Source organism: Trichosurus vulpecula, chromosome 1 (genome assembly GCF_011100635.1).
Source record: "Trichosurus vulpecula isolate mTriVul1 chromosome 1, mTriVul1.pri, whole genome shotgun sequence".
Lineage (NCBI taxonomy): Eukaryota > Metazoa > Chordata > Mammalia > Diprotodontia > Phalangeridae > Trichosurus > Trichosurus vulpecula.
This window is the reverse complement of record NC_050573.1, coordinates 75,846,615-75,863,742: the sequence shown is the minus strand read 5'-3', so window position 1 is coordinate 75,863,742 and position 17,128 is coordinate 75,846,615. Positions and strand designations below refer to the sequence as shown.

Below are 17,128 nucleotides of genomic sequence, written 5' to 3'. Positions count from 1 at the left end.
AAGCCCTCTGCTTGGTTTGTAAAACCCTTCTCAGCCTGGCCGCTTCCTACCTTTCCAGGCTTCTTATGCTTTACTCCCCTCCATGTATGCCACGACCCAGCTATACCAGACTCCTTCCGGTCCCCTTACCAGACACTCTGTTTTCTTTTTTTTTTTTTTTCAGAAAAAATTATTGTATTAGGAAACCAACAAACAGGTTTAATATATAAACAGCACATTTGTTTTGGAAATGACATAAGTGAAAATCTTAAGATGCGTTGTTTCTTTTGGCCAATTGCTGGCACTGTGGTCCTGGTTCCTTAATTGTAAAAGTGTTTTGCTACTCTCCCAACACTTCAATCCATGATCTCGTCCATGAGGGTGCTCCCTCTATTGGTACTGATGGTGACACTCTGCTTTCTTGGCTGTCCCCCATGCCTGGAATGTTCTCCCTCATCACCCCTAGCTCCCAATTTCCCTGGCTTCCTTCAAGACCCAGTTCACATCCCACTTACTGCAAGAGACCTTTCTTGGTCCCCTACCAAGCTGTTGGCACCTTCCCACCATCACCTTCAGTTTACATTATTTAAATCATGTAATCGCATAGTTTTGTTTTGTTTTGTTTTTTTGCATGTTGTCTCCCTCATTTGAATCCGAGCTTCTTAAGGGCAGAGACTGTTTTTGCCTCTCTTTGTATCCATGATCCTTTTCCAGAATGAAGGACAGACAACGATGATCCTTAACACTTAGCCTGACACATAGCGGGCACTTAGTAAATGCTAGTGATCTGCTTACCATATGGTGTGTGATCCAATCTATGACTATATGTCTTATCCCACTACTGGCTGTGAGCTTCGGCAGAGGCAGGCAGCGCTGCCCCTTGGTTAAGCTGTGTAACTGCTCTAGTGTAAAGCTCTCTGTGAACAGGTGATTGATAAATGTTTGTTGAGTGACCGAATGAGTAAATAAATGAATGAGTCAGGCACAAACTGAGACGGGACACCTTGGCCCAGGTTCTGAGCTGTCCTCCCTGAGACAGTGAGGCAGATACTAGAGATGGGATTTCCTGTACCTGCATCAAGTACTCTTCCTGCTGGGCCAGGCATATGTTGGGGTCATGGTCAGGACTCCCTTGTCCCCAGCTATTTCCCCACTCTTTGGTCCCCTGTCCCCGACAAAGTCAAGCCAATCAGAATCACTGAAACTTTATCCAAGAAGAGCAGGGAAAAGAGGCATCTGTACAAAGCAGGTTCTGGGAATTCCTGCCCAGGACTGTCCATACCATGGGCCTGGGTTGGTGAGGAGAATGCACATGTCAAGGAGCAGGCTGGGGCTAGGGGTGAGGGTGGGCTGGGGAGCATTAACCATTCACAGCAACGGTCTGGTGATCACAGGGGAGGACAGCTACAGGATTGGTGGGAAGCCTGTGACCAGAGGGGATCCCTTTTGCTGAGCCACAATGGGACCTGGAGGAGGGAGTAAGGGTAGAAGCAGGGGGGAGAAGGGGGCCCAGAGACAGACAGCACTCCCCATGGGTCCAGTGCCTGGAGCTGAGGGTGGCACTGCTGGTCCTCTGCCGGACATAGCAGCCTGGGGGCCAGGTTCAAGGTCTATGTACCATTTGTCCCTCTGTTCCTGGATGCCCTGGACCTGGGCCAGGGTTCTTCTGCCTGTGACTCCCTCTGTCTTTGGCTCCTTCCATGACGGGGAGCACTGCTCTGGCCAAGGCCTTTAAGTTTGGTTTCCTCCCTCTGTGGCTTATCCCAGGCTCTGCCTGGGGCTCCATCTTGTTTTCGGAGGCCAGGCTTAGCCCACTGGACCTCACAGGTGGCGCTTCATGTGCAAGGCCAGGTGGTCCGAACGGGAGAAGGCGCGTGAACACAGCTGGCACTGGAAAGGGCGCTGTCCAGTATGTTTTCGGTAGTGCCGGGTCAGCTCGTCAGAGCGAGCAAACTTCCAGCCACAGTCTTCCCAGGTGCAAGCATAAGGCTTTTCCCCTGGAGTAGGAAGGAGGTAATCTACCCTTAGCGAGAGGGGGGCCCAAAAACCTCCCTTAAAACCACCTCTATTTGCCACCATTGCCAAGGAGATAGATACCCCATCCCTGCCCAGAAGAGAGGTCTGGGGACCTTGTCAATCTGTCTACATATCTGGTTTCCTCCACCCTCCAGTCTTAGAGTACCCATAAGCCTTCTGCTTGGTACTCCCAGACAATGCTAGTGACATGCTGGACATGGAGACATCACTCACCTCCCCCCAAGCATATCAGTGACCACCAAGGTGCAGGGACCCTCAGGAAGGACCAGTGACCCCATATGTCCAATGACCCCAAGGGAACAGACACCCCCCCCAGATATTCCCAGGGATTATCTGTGACCCACCCTAGATGCCAGGCCCCTCCAATAATGCCTTAAGTAAAGGTATCTCAAGGGAACAATTGTGAACCTCTGGTCTCCCATCAGAGCTTCCTAAAGGATTATCAATGACCCTTGATATAAAGGGCCTTCTCCCTCAGCTCCAGACTAGGCTCTTACCTGTGTGGGTTCTTAGATGGGCCTTGAGGTGGGAACTCTTGGTGTAAGTCTTTCCACAGCCTGGATGTCCACAGGTATGGGCTGCCTGGCGCTTCCGGGCCCAAGGTCGACGACTCCGCTTAGGCCTAGAGGCCTCATCCCCTGGCTCAGGGGGTGCTGGGGGACCCAAGAAGGCCAACTGTCCTGGCCCAGGGCTGGAGCTTGGTCCAGGCTCTCTTCTATATAGCTGGAACCGGGCTTGGTAGTGAGGAGCTGGGTAGAAGGCAGAGTATGTCCCCAACAACCCATAAGGGGTCATCACTGGAGCTGCGGATCCTGCATATCCAGTCCCAGGCTGAGGGAAGCTGCCCCCTTCATCCCTAATGCAGGAGGCTGAGAATGGGGGTAGCCCAGTCTGGGCTTTGAAACTGGGGATAGGGCCTGGGGGCAAGGGGTTTGTTCCAAAGGGCACTGCCTCATTGGCCAGGGGCTGAGGTGCTGAGCAGCCCCAGCTGGGTTGCTCTTTAGGTTCCTGGAGCTCAGCTACAAGGCCAGGGCCCTCAGGGAACAGGCCACAGGGATGAGCTAGGCAGAGCTCAGGCCCTGGCCCTGGCCCTGGCCCTGGTCCGGGTCCTGGCCCAGGGAAGTTGGTGAGGAAGAAATCCAGGTCCCAGCAGGGGTCATCCCCCTCTGCCCCTCTGTCCCCTTCAACTTGCTCAAGCCAGGGTCCTGGGTCCCGATGTTCCTGTTTCACCTGGTAGGGCCAGTGACTGGCACCTTGGAGCTCCGAGTCCTGAGCCTCATCTACTTGCCACCACTGTCAGAGAGAAAGAAGATAAGGCAATGTCAGGGTACCCCATCCCTACTCAGAAGAGAGGTCACTCTGCTTGCTCTCCAGTCTAGAAATGGGGGTCAGGCCTGGGGGTCCTGAGAGATAGAGTTTCATTTTGTCTCTCTATTGCCCATCCCCCTTTGCACCCCAACCACCAACCTGTGGAGGAGACCATTCCTGGGCCCTGGGACTGGAGGGAACAGATAAGACTGTTATCTAGACCCACATATTGAGATGGCAAGGGGGATGGGGGAGCTGAGGACACATGGAGCCCAAGCTGGTGGGAAGTCCCAAGCTGTGCCTCAGTTTCTCACTTGGGACCATAGGACTTTTTTTCTCTTTCTTCCTCCCTTCCCCTCGATACAGGTGTGAGGAGAGATAGAGCCTTGTATAAACATATTTGCCCATGTATACTGTCCCTATAGGTCATATAAGGATCCCTTCCCCCAAGGCAAAAGGGTTGGGCTTTTTTGGTCCCCTTCTCTCTGAGTCCGTGAACCACACCCCACCTAACTCAGGGCCTCAGTTTCCCCATGGTCCCATGCTTTCTTTATCAGGAGCCCTCCCAGGCTCCCAGACCAAACCAAACCCAAACCAGGTTCACAAGTGCCCAGACCAGCCCTACCTAAGACTGCACTAGCCCTTCTCCACCCCCATCCCCTAGTACTACCCCCCTTTCCACCTTGTGGCTCCTGGTCTGTGTGTCCTGCAGGGGCCCCAGCCCCAGGCTGGCCAGGTTGCTGATGGATGGTAAGGAAAGCTCTGCCAGTGAGGCCATTGTAGCAGCCGAATTTCTGTCCCCCAAAGCTCAGCCTTACTTGAGCCCTTCTTGCATCTAGCTCCATCTGGATATAGACTCTGAGGACTTTGGGATCCCTACAGCTCAGCCCCTCTGCCTGCAGCTGATTGGGTGAGGGTGGAGACTGATAAGGGTGGGGGGGGCAGCCCCAGGGTCACTATTTCTGGAGACAAACATAACTGTTCCTGGGACTCATGGCTGTCAACCACCCTCTTCAACTCCTCCCTCTCTGCCATATCCATTGCCCAGGGACCAAACCTAGACCAGACCAAGGATACACACACACACACACACACACACACACACACACACACACACACACAACTGCAAGATGTAAACCCATACCAAGACTTGCCTCACTCCAGGTTTCTGCCTTGTCCAGGGATGGCCTCACACTCAGACCTAACACCTAGTATCTAGAACCTAGGACCCCAACCCCCAGGCCAAATTCTAGATCAAGGATCTAGACCCCTAAGCCACAGACTCCTCAGATTTCCAGATCCAGGGTCCCTAAGGCCCAGACTCCAAATTCCTAGCTGTCCCACATACACACTTCAGACCAAGACAGAGGACTCCCATAGATACACAATCCAAGAGCCTTCATCTCTTGTGCCCAAGACTCCTTAGATCTAGGATCTCCTATGATGGACCTCTCCAGGGCCAGAGATTAGAACCCTGTTGGGGCAAGGAAGCAGATTGGGTGGGGAGCTTGGGAGAAGGCCCAAAGGAATATAACAGAAGTCTTGCCCCATTCTGCTGCCACAGGGACTGGACCTGCTAACCTTCATGTGCAACCCAAGAGAGGACGGCTCAGAAAGGGGAAGTGGAAGTTAGGAGAGATCAGAGTTAGGCCTTTTCTTCCAAGCCCCGGACCTTATCAGACCTGGGGGAGGGGTGGGGCTCAGAGTTCCAGAACCCCTAGGATGATTGTATTAGAGGTCTGTGGGCCTTACCCTTAGCCCGTCTTGGGCTATGGGCTCCCAGAGGACAGGACTGGGCCTCCTCTTTTTTGTTTCCCTATTTCTATATGACTCATACTTTCACAAAATTTGCCAGTGAAAGCCTGCCTCCTCCAGGGAGCCTTCCTAGATCATGGACCCCCCAGGGCTCCCACTCCAACTGGCCCGTGTCTGTAGGTGTGTGTTCATGCATGTTGTGGGGGAGGGGGCACCCCTCAGGAATGGAAGCTCAAAGCAGGTACAGTCTCCTCTGTTGCTCTAGGGAGAGAGGGGGTAGGGCAACACCTACTCACTCCTAACCCTTGCTTCTTTATCTGGTGTCTCAGCTGGGCCTGAAGAGCTGGACGGTTGAGTCTGGATGCCTTGCTATCAGTATATAGCCAGGCGGGGTGATTCTGATTACATTGAGGGGCCACACAGAGGGATCAGCAGGTGTGGCCAGGCTGGGGTGGGAGGGAGTGGGAGCAGAAGGGGAAGTTGACCCTTTACCCCCAGCCCTACCACCCTTCCTGCCCCAGGCTGGGGTTTGTCCCAGAAAGTCCCATCCCTGGTCCTGTCCCTGCAATGACCCCTCTGACCCCCTCAGCCCCAACACAGCAGTCCTGATCCCAGCACCTCCCTGCATATACACATCCAGCAGACCCTGAGCCAAGAGCCTGGGCTAAGGGCAGGAACCGGAAATCAAAGACTCTTCTCTCTCTGCAAAACCCGGCCTAGCTCAGGGCCTCAGTTTCTCCCCTTATAAAACGAAAGGATTGGATTAGAGCAGTGGTGTCAAACTCAAACAGAAATGGGGGCTGCTAATCTGTAAGAGCAGCATATTAATAGTTTTAAAATATAATGTTATCTATATTTAATTGGATTTTTACTTATTTTGTTAAATATTCCTTTATTACATTTTAAACTGATTAAAGCACACTCTGCAGGAGAGGCCAGGCTGGAGGCTTGACACCTCAGGAATGGCGATCAGTGAGGTCACAGATCTGGAAGCGGTTTAGGTCTACACCTCCACCCCCTGTGCTGGGGACACAGATCAGGGGGCACTCAGTGCTCCCCTCAAGAAGCTTACAGGGGCTTATCGTGATACAGGTACATAGCTACAGGCAGTCACACCCAGTCATCCAGAGCTAGAACATGTTCATGTCAGTCACATAAAAGGACAGTTGTACCCAGACACACATCATACACCCAATCACAGTCACGCCCATAAACAAAGACGGACAGAATCCCACATTCACAATCACATACAACTGCAGGTGCACAATCTCACACCCAATAATTACAATAAAATTGACAAGCATTTATTAAGCATATAGACTATGTCAAAGGCCCATCCTCCTACCTTCCCCATATGGATTCCCCACAACTCTCCTCCCTTTACTGCCACACAACTTGGAATAACTGTTTCTGTAATCTCTTCATCACATTCTGCATCACTTACTTATTTCTCAACCTCTTGCAATCTGGCTACTGACCGTACAATTCAACTGAAACTATTCCCTTCAGGGTTACCAATGACCTCTAAAATACTCAGTCTGATGACCTGGTCTCAATCCTCATCCTTCCCGACTTTGCTGCAGCTTGGAATGTGGGTGTTTTCCCTCTCTTTCCAGATACTGTCTCCTCTCAAGGTTTTTCATAATATTGCCTTCTCCTGATCACGGCCCCGTTCCCTTTGCTGGATTATCAATTGTCTCCGTCTTGTCCTCTTGTTGTGGGTGTTTACCAGTGGGGCCTTCTATGCACGTTGTTCTGGGCACTGCATCAACTCTCATGCCTTCAAGTATCAATTCTATGCACGTAATTAAGAGGAGATAGTGGGGTGCAGGGGAAAGTTCTTCACTCATGGCGATTCCCCACTGTGTCACTTAACTGTTTATTTCTTTATTTTACTTAATAGTATTTTTTCCAATTACACGTTGTGGAACATTTTATACCATTTTATATCATTTTTGTAATTTCAATAAGACTCAGAGCCTGAACTGATTAGCCAGAAGAAAAGCCTGATCCTAACAGTCTCTTTGTTCTCTGTGTAAGCTTAGGGATGTCTCTATCTTATGTCAACAAACTCAGATAGAGCATTCCTTTCCTCTGTCCATGGCCATTAAGGGGGAAAACCTTGACCCCAGACACTATCTTGAATTATGTGACTTTTCCTTATCTTAATATTTTATGGGCATATATTATGTTATGGATGTTAATGGCAAATTAAACACAGAGATCCTGGGTTGTAATTTCAATTGACACCTTGACAACTATCTGATTTGTTGTATTTACAATCTATTCCATTAAGGAAAATCCTTGTCTTGTATCATAATTAACATACATGGGGGTCATAAAGGTGACATAATGCAGGCTGCTGTGTTGGGACCAAAAAAATGTATTTAAGCTTACTCGTTTCTTTGTTCGGGGAGTCAGACTTAGTCTGGCCCCCATGCATGCATGTATCTGCTAAGTTTAAAGGGAATGAATAAATAAATAAACAATATGAATTTTTTCTATCACCTAGCCTGTTGTTTCCTTCAACCAGCTTTCAGGTTTAACAATGTAAAGATAGTTTTCAACATACATCTTTGAAGTTTTTGAGTTCCAAATTTTTCTCCCTCCCCCCTCCCCAAAACAGCAAGCAATCTGATATAGGTTATACATGTACAAATATGTTAAACATATTTCCACATTAGTCATGTTGAGAAAGAAGGATCAGAACAAAAGGGAAAAACATGAGAAAGAAAACCATAGGTGAAAATAGTGTGCTTTGATTTGCATTCAGACTCCATGGTTCTTTTTTCTTTCCCACAGCCAAAGGAAAACAAAGTTTATTACAGATTCGCCATAATGAGCAGTCTTAAGAAATCTCACCATTTGTGAAGCTCGTTTTCACAAGCAGGCCAGATTCTATCTACCGAGCTAGGTTGAATCTGTGCCCCTTCATGGAGACAAGATGGAGCTTATATACAGAAAGATTGTGGGAGGGATCTAGGGTGGTTCTGGGGTGATGGGATGGTCTTGAGGAGGAGTCTAAGGAGGAGCTTGATGGGACTGGGGTGAGGTCAGACTCCTGGAGCCAAGACAATGGGTTTAAGGGTGGGAAGTAGCTGTAGGCTACCTGGAGATAACAGACAATGGAGGGCTAGGCTAGTTTAAGGGTGACAGATTTGGGCACCGGCACTTTGACAGGATCAAAGGCGGAAACTAGCCAGACAAGGGGGCTCCTGATGGGGTTTAGACTGTGGGAGCCCTCTTGAACTCTCCTTGAATCTTCCCACTTGATGAGGAGTTTCCCTGAGGCCATAAGCCTTTCATTATAACTAGGCCCAAATCTTTTGGTTACTCTTAACCTAGCCTAGCCCTCTATTGATCCTGTCAAAGTGCCAATGCCCAGATCTGTTACCCTTAAACTAGCCTAGCCCTATGCTGTCTGTTATCTCTAGGTAGCCTACAGCTACTTCCCACCCTTAATCCCATTGTCTTGGTTCCTGGAGTCTGACCTCTAGTCACCTCAGTCCCATCAAGCTCCCCTTTAGACTCCTCCTCAAGACCCTCCCTAAACCCCTCCTCCCATCACCCCAGGACCACCCTAGATCCCTCCCACAATCTTTCTGTATATAAATTTCACCTTGCCTCCATGAAGGGCCTCAGACTCAATCTACCTCAGATTGAATCTGTCCTGTTTGTGAAAATGAGCTTCACAAAGACTACCCACGATGGCGAATCTGTAATAAACTTTGTTTTTCTTTGGCTGTGAGAAGGTTTGAGTCAAATTCATTCGAGCAGAACCCAGCGTGTTGGTATTTTGTGGTCTCGAGCAACCCTAAAAACATATGGTTCCCTGACCTCATCACTCCCACAGTCTAAACCCCATCATTCCCCCCCCAAATAGGACCCAAATTCCTCTGGGGCAAGGGGCTGTCTCAGCTCCTGAAATTGCTTCCTGCTGGCAAGGGGTGTAGAACTGTCCCTGCCTCCATGGGTCTAGTTCAAGGGGTACATAGTCTGAGCAGTCATCTGGAAGTTGATGGCTCAGCAGACTCCATAGTTCTTTCTCCCGATGTGGATAGCATTTTCTATCATGACTCCCTTGGAATTGTCTTGGATCATTGTATTGCTGAGAAGTATCAAAATTGGTCATTGCATAGTGTTGCTGTTACTATGTTGTTCTTCTGGTTCTGTTCCCTTCACTTTGCATCAGTTCATGTAAGTCTTTCCAGATTTTTCTGAAACCATCCTGCTCATCATTTCTTATAGAACAATAGTATTCCATTACATTCATATACCATAACTTGTTCAGCCATTCCCCAATTCATGAGCATCCCCTCAGTTTCTAATTCTTTGCCACCACAAAAAGAACTGCTATAAATATTTTTGTACATGTAGGTACTCTTTTCTTTTTTTGTGATCTCTTTGGGATACAGACCTAGTAGTAGTATTGCTGGATGGATCAAAGGGTATGAGTAATTTGATTGCCCTTTGGGCATAGTTCCAAATTGCTCTCCAGAATGGCTGGATCATTAACTGCTTATTTCTGTCAATCAATCAACAAGCATTTGGGTTCTTTTTTTTTTTTTGTATTTTCTTTCTTTCTTGTTTATTTCTTAAAATATTTTCCAATTACATGTAAAAATTTTTTTAACCATTTAAAATTTTTGAGTCATAAATTTTCTCCTTCTTTCCCACCCTTTCCCCTCTTTGGGAAGGTAAGCATTTTGATATCAATTTTACATGTGAAGTCATGTGAAACATATTTCCATATTAGCCATTCAGCAAACATTTGTTAAGCTCTGACTACGTGCTAGACTATGTGCTAAGTGGTAGGGATACAAAAGAAAGCAAAAACATGGTCCCTTCCCTCATGGAGCTCAAAGTCTAAGGAGTGTGGGATGGAGACAGCATACTTTAGCTCCATGATCCTATGATTCCCAAATCCAAATATGTAGGCCTAACCTCTCTCTATAGCCAGGAGTTCTCCTGAATGCCACTTAAATACTGACTTCCTCTTCAATGTCTCCTAGGTTCCCCAAACTCAACAAATCTAAAACAAAACCTATTAACCTTCCTCTCTAAGCCTGACCCTCCTCTGAACTTCCCTATTTCTGTTGAGGGCACTGCTACCCTCCAAACTACACAGGTTCCTAACCTTAGAGTCACCCTAGACCTCTCCCTCTCCCTCATCACTCCCATATCCGACTGGTTGCTAAGTCTTGTCATTTCTATCTCCATGACATCTCTCACATCTATCTTCTTCCCTCCACTCACACAACTACCACCTTGGTTCATACCCTTATCATCTTTTGCTCAGACAATTTCAATATTCTCCTACTTGGCAGAACCGATAACTATGGCAGAGCAACAGGGTCTTTTTCCTATGGCAATTCCTAGAAATTATTCCTCCAGCCTTCTTCACTTGTACTCCAGTCTCCAGACCCTGTCCACCACCTACAAATTCCCATAATTGTGGTATTCTTGTTTCTTTTGCTTTCTCCTAGGGCTGAGGATCCTGGGCTTTTGAGACATAAGATGGTCTCTCCAGGAGATAATCTATCCTCTCTCCCAGAACAATTGCATCACTGTGTACCGTTCTCTATGCCATCACCTCCTTTCCACAAATGAGTTCACTCTGGGGGAAGCAGCACTACTGTGTGATGATTAACTGTGAATGACTTAGCTATTCTCAGCAATGAAATGATCCAAGACAATTCTGAAGGACTCATGATGACAAGGCTATCTGCCTCCAGAGAAAGAGCTAATGGCGTCTGAATGCAGATCAAAGCAGACTTTTTTTTAAACTTCATTTTTCTTGTTTAGTTTTGGTTTGGTTTGTGTTTTCTTTCACAACATGACTAATATGTTTTGCATGACTGCACATGTATAACATATATTAAATTGCATGCCTTCTTAAAGAGGAGGTAGGGAAGGGAGGGAGAGAATTTGGAACTCAAAATTTAAAAAAAAACAAATATTAAAAACTGCTTTACATGTAATAAGGAAAAAATAAAATATTAAATAGAAAAAAAAAAAGAGTTCCTGGTTATGGCTCTGCTTATTGTCTCCTGGTTTCCAGCCTCTCCCCTCTTCAATCCATCTGTCCTCCATATAGCTGTTGCAACAATCTGGCTAGCAGCTGCTGTGGGGGTGAAAAACCAACAACAACCAGCTCACAGAATGCTGCAAGCCCAGGTCCTTTTGATTCGCTTTACTAAGGAAAGCAACATTAAAGGGTTTACAATCTTACTTTAATCCAGCATACAAATATCATTCACTTAGTTCAGGGGAACTTCAGAGCAAATACAAACAAATTACAAATATCAACAGACAGACTTTGTTTGATTCAAATCCCAATTCATAGTTACCAGAGTTTAACCAAGTCCGAACATTGGGGCAAGCTGGGGGGCTCTTAACTATAGCTGCCCAGAGTCTCCACATCAGCACACTGCCAAGAGTGAGAGCCCTAAGCAAATAGCTCTGTCTTCTCTTTTTATGCACTCTTTAGCCATCATCAAACGTCATCTGAGGGACCAGAACTTAGACTCTTAATATTGGCTCTGGAGTTAGTACCTCCCCCAGGACCTTGAGGGCTTCATGCCAACATCAATTTAGCACCTAATAGCTAGGGGTTTTGGCCCTACTTGGGAGCGAAGATATAATCAGACCTCCCTTCACTGGCCCCACCTAGAGCCCCACCTTAGTTATCAACTTACACCTACATAGGCTTAGCACCTAACAGAGAGGAGTTTGGGCTGGGGTTTAGCACCTATTTAAGACTCAATCAAAGACACTTTATCAATCATTTTAAAACAGTAAGAAAGACCCAACTTAATTGATATTACAATAGCTTACCAAAATAATCTTTCTGAATTTCAGATCTGACACTTCCCTGCTCAGTTCAATTCAGTGGGCATCTATTAAATGCATAAGGCACTCTGGTAGCCACTGGAAATGCAAAACCAAAAGGAAACCCAGTCTCTGCCCTCCAAAAGCTTATATTCCATTCCAAAAATACCACTACAACATCAACCAATCAACAAGCATTTATTAAGCACCTCCTGTGTGCCAGGCAATGGTGACAGAAAGACTAAAATGAGTTTACAGTTAAGGACCTTACAGTCCCTATAGGGAGAGAATGTGCACCCAAAGGGCAATATGAAATAATTTGAAGAGGGAGGGAGCTCTAACTTGAGTGAGGTTAGGAAAATCAGTTTAATTCAAAAGACATTAAGGACCTACTAAGTGCCAGACACTCTGCCAGGTACTAGGGATACAAAGACAAAAATGAAACAGTGCTTGCCTTCAAGGAGCTTACATTCTGCTGAATGTAAGCCTTAGAAAGCTGGGAAACAATTTTTACAGCAAGTGTTTTTGATAAAGGTCTCATTTCTCAAATACATAGAGAACTGAGTCAAATTTATAAGAATACAAGTCATTCCCTGACTGATAAATAGTCAAAGGATATGAACAGGCAGTTTTCAGATAACAGAAATTAAAGCTATCCATAGTCACATGAAAAAATGCTCTAAATCACTATTTATTAGAGAAATGAAAATTAAAACAGCTCTGAAGTATTACCTCCCACCTATCAGATTGGATAATATGACAAAAAGGGAAAATGATAAATGTTGGAGAAGCTGTGGGGAAATTGGGACATTGTTGGTGGAGTTGTGAACTAAGCCAACCATTCTGATTGCAATTTGGGACTATGCCCAAAGGGCAATCAAATTGTGCATACCCTTTGACCCATCAATACAACTACTAGGTCTGTATCCCAAAGAGATCATAAAAAAAGGAAAAGGACCTACATGTACAAAAATATTTATAGCAGTTCTTTTTGTGTCAAAGAATTGGAAATTCAGGGAATGCCTGTCAATTGGGGAATGGCTGAACAAATTGTGGTATATGAATGTAATGGAATACTATTGTGCAATAAAATATGATGAGGATGCTTTCAGAAAAATCTGTAAAGGTTTACATGAACTGATGCTGAATGAAGTGAACTAGGAGAACATTGTACACAGTAACAGCAGCACTATGCGTTGACCAACTGTGATAGACTTAGCTCTTCTCAGCAATACAAGGATCCAAGACAATTCCAGAAGACCCATGATGGAAAATGCTCTCCACATCCAGAGAAAGAACTATGGAGTTTGAATGCAGATGGAAGCAGACTACTTTCACCTTCTTCATTTTTTTTCCATGGTTTTTTCCTTTTGTTCTGTTTCTTCTTTCATAACTTATGTGGATATATGTTTAACATGATTGCATATGTATAATGTATATCAGAGTGCTTGCCATCTTGAGGAGGGGAAAGAGGAGGGAAGGAGGGAGAAAATTTTGGAACTCAAAATCTTATAAAAATGAATGTTAAAAACTGTCTTTACATGTAATTGTAAAAAATAAAATACTATTTACATAAAAATAAATCAAATTAATCAATAAAAAAATTTTTAAAAGGAGGTGTATCTCAGTGAAAGTGATCCTCCAAACATTCTTGTTGACAAAGGATACCACAGTGATGGTGCTGAATTCAAGAACTCTTCAGGCCATTATTAATGAAGTCCATAGGAATGTGGAAACAGGTGGGCAAACCACAGAAATCAGAGCATTTTCAGGGCAGAACCCTCTTTGGAGGTGGTACCTAAGCTGAGATTTGAAGGAGAAAAGGCCAAGGTGATGGGGATTTTCATGGAATATGTATATGCCGAGGTCAGTCAGTTCTTCTCCTGGGGACCAGCCAAGGAAGAGCTGCCCCTGGCTGTGTTAGTCCATAGCTCAGGTGAAGAGGTAGCTTGTCTTGGTCTGTCTCTTATTCCGAAGTTCTAGCTCTGTCTGAGGCAAGGCTAGGGTTGGGGCTGGAGTGAGGAAACAGCCAGGTTCCCTCCCTGGAGCCCCAGCCCAGGATGGAGAGGACAGGGGAGGAATATTTTTATGGGAGAAAGGAAGGAAGAGCTTTTGTCCATGGCAGGGAGCATTTTATGCCAGTTCCCTTTGGACACATACTGGCTGTGTGATAACCCTGTGTGGAGTATTTAACTTCCCAATGCCCCAGGTTACTCCACAAATTCTAAAGCAGGTAGCCAGTTTTGCTTAACTGTAATTCTTTGTTACTAAATAGGATGGGAGTGGTATTGAGGGGTGATAGCTATGTTTGTTTTTTAAGTATCAATAAGCCTTTCAAAAAAACCCAACCAACAAGGAAAATTGAAACCAGAGATCACTACAACCAGAGAGATCAGAGGAGTCTTCCTGAAGGAAGTGGCACCTTAGTTTAGCCTTGAAGAAAGGCAAAAATTCTGAAAGGCAGAGAGGAGGGAGGACTTTTCAGTCCCAGGGCCTGTGCAAATGGAGGATGGTGGGAGATGGAGTGTGTGAAGAAAGGAATGGCTAATTGTCCCATTTGGCCAGAACCAAGACTACAAGAAGGAGTAGAGCGTGGAATAAAGCTGGAGAGGGAGAGGAGAGCCAGCATGCCAATACTAGCCTGAGGACTTTTATTTTAGCTTAAAGACAACAGGCATCCCCTCAACATTTTTTGAGATAATTCCTCCTGTACTAATGGAAAAAATGCTCATGTGGATGAGATTATACAGCCATATTCCTCCCTGGGAGTCCTTTATAACAATGCAATCAGGTTGAGTTCCTCCTATATCCATTGCTCCTCCCTTACTCCCCAGGGTTCTATTGGAAGCCGGCCCTCAGAGATCTCTTCAGAGGCCCACTATTAATAAAGGATACATAATTTTGGGAGGAAACTTACTTATAAAAAAGGGTTAAGGCTGTACCAACACATATTTCTGGTCTTTTTATTGTTGTTCTAAAGTCATTTTTCAGGCATGTCCAATTCTTTGTGACCCCATTTAGGGTTTCTTGGCAAAGATACTGGAGTGGTTTGCCATTTCCTTCTCCAGCTCATTTTACAGATGAGGAAACTGAGGCAAGCAGGGTTAACTGACTTGCCCAGGATCACACAATCAGTATGTGTTGACTTACCTAGGTCTTCCTGGCTTCAAGCCCAACTCTTTATCCACTATGCTTTGCTACCTCTGAGTAGGCAAATCTGAATAAGCTTAGCGTGCCCAATAAATTACTCTAGTGCTAGAAAAGGGACTGTCATGGCCTCACAAAATGACCTTTTTAAATAATTATAGAGCTCTGTAATCTCATCCACATGAGTATTCTCTCCATTGGTATAGAAGGAATTACCTTAAAAAATGTTGAGGGGATGCCTATTGTCTTTAAGCTAAAATGAAACTCCTTAGGCTAGTATTGGCACCCCGGCTCTCCTCTCCCTCTCCAGCTTTATTATGATCTACTTGTGGCCCCCAGAAATGTGGACAAAAACATCCTTTGGCGTGCCTTCAGGCTGCAGGTAATGTAGGCCTGCTCTACACCTTCACATACTCTTGGTTCTGGCCAAACTGGACAATAAGCCTTCCTTTCACTATACATTCCATCTCCTACCACCCTCTATTTCCACAGGAAGTTTATGGACTCTGGGGCTGAAAAGTCCTCCCTCCTTACTTCTGCCTTTCTTCAAGGCTCAGCTGAGGTACTGAAGGGGATGGGATCTGAACTCCCAAAAGGAAAAGACCATGTCTTTGGGATCTGGACCCCAAAAAGGAGAAGCCCCTGGACTTTCCCATGTGGCCCAGGTCCCTGGTGTTCACCTGGGGCCATCAGCCCTCCCCAATTAATTAACTGCTCTTTCATTTTCTGTACCTGGTCCCAACCTAGACCCCTTCTCTGTTCCCACAGTCTTTCTGTATGTAAGATCCACTTGCCTCCATTAAGGTGCTCAGATTAAATCTTGCTGGCTCGTCAATACAAGCATCACAAATGCACAGATTCCTTAAGAGTCTAGCCAATGCTTAGATTCCTTGAGAGTCTGGCCAATATGACAGATTTTTAGAATCTCACCCACCCTCTATCGGTGTTTTAATAAACTTTATCTTTGACTGAAAGAAGGCTTGGGTCGAATTCATTCAGGCAGGACCTATGTGTTGCTATTTCAGGGTTCCAGTACCCCTAAACCTCAACAATACCATCTCCTTCATGAAGCCTTCCCTGATCTCCCTGGTTATTAGGGTTCTCTCTTGCTTCAGTATTCCTTGTTGGTTGCCTTTTTTTAAAGGCTTATTGATACTTAAAAAACAAACAAACATAGCTGTCACTCCTCAATACCACCCCCATCCCGCTTTGTTGTCTAGTTGTGGTCTATTCTTCGTGATCCCACTTGGGGTTTGCTTTCAAAGATACTGGAGTGGTTTGCCATTTTCTTCTCCAGCTCATTCTACAGATAAAGAAATTGAGGCAAATAGCGTTAAGTGACTTGCCCAGGTGGTATGTGTCTGAGGCCAGATTTGAATTCATGAAGATGAGTCTTCCTGATTCCAAGTCCAGTGTGCTATGCACTTCATCTACAAAGCAAAACAGGGCAAGGCATTTGTTGACTGCATCTGACAACACATACCTCCTGCACCTGTAGTCCACCACCCCTCCAACAGTCAGTAAACATTTATTAAACACCTACTATGTGTCAGGCACTGTGGAAGAAACTCCCTGACCTCAAAGAGCTTATAATCTAGTGGGAAAAGACAAAATACAAAAGGAATCTGGAAAGCAAGGAAGAAGGAAGCATGGACTGGGGGAAGGCATGGTGGAAAAGTCCCTACACAGTGTAGCCAAGGGAGAAATAAGGAGATGTTTAATGAAGGTTTTGGAGTTCATGGCTCCACCCTCCAATCTGAGGGCCAGAGGGTGACATGAAGCACCAAAACTGACGAGATCTTGAAGGAGGATGGGATTTTACCAGTAGTGAGCTTGGGGGAGTGGGGGCTTGTAGAAAAGTCAGATATGTCTCAGAGTAGCGCTTCCAAGTGAGAAATGAGGACTCTTCTGAGAGGAGTGGTCCACCCCCCCCCCAACTTTCCTTGCATTATGGAAGCTAGTGGACAGCACAATGGGTAGTTCTTGGCATTGGAGTGAGGAAAACCTGAGTTCCAACCTTGTCTCAGATGCTTGTTGTTGAACTTTTGTTTTCTAAGAGGACCAATTCACT

At 45.8% G+C, this 17,128-nt stretch overlaps 1 protein-coding gene across 1 annotated transcript; it reads right to left on the bottom strand.

Moving 5' to 3' along the window:
- Positions 1 to 1,710: 1,710 nt before the first annotated feature.
- KLF1 (Kruppel like factor 1) lies at positions 1,711 to 4,102 on the bottom strand. Its single transcript, XM_036752315.1, has 4 exons — positions 4,007 to 4,102; positions 3,484 to 3,540; positions 2,514 to 3,309; positions 1,711 to 1,976 (listed from the first exon to the last, which is right to left on the bottom strand). The coding sequence occupies exons 1-4, from the start codon at positions 4,100 to 4,102 to the stop codon at positions 1,801 to 1,803; spliced, it is 1,125 nt and encodes a 374-aa protein (XP_036608210.1). The 3' UTR covers positions 1,711 to 1,800.
- Between the last annotated feature and the right edge of the window lie 13,026 nt (positions 4,103 to 17,128).

Coding starts and splice junctions, on each gene's coding strand:
- KLF1 (XM_036752315.1), bottom strand. CDS start 4,102: ATGGCCTCACTGGCAGAGCTTTCCTTACCATCCATCAGCAACCTGGCC. Junction 3,541..4,006: donor CACAGACCAGGAGCCACAAG/GTGGAAAGGGGG, acceptor ATGTGGGTCTAG/ATAACAGTCTTATCTGTTCC. Junction 1,977..2,513: donor CCATCTAAGAACCCACACAG/GTAAGAGCCTAG, acceptor TTCCTACTCCAG/GGGAAAAGCCTTATGCTTGC.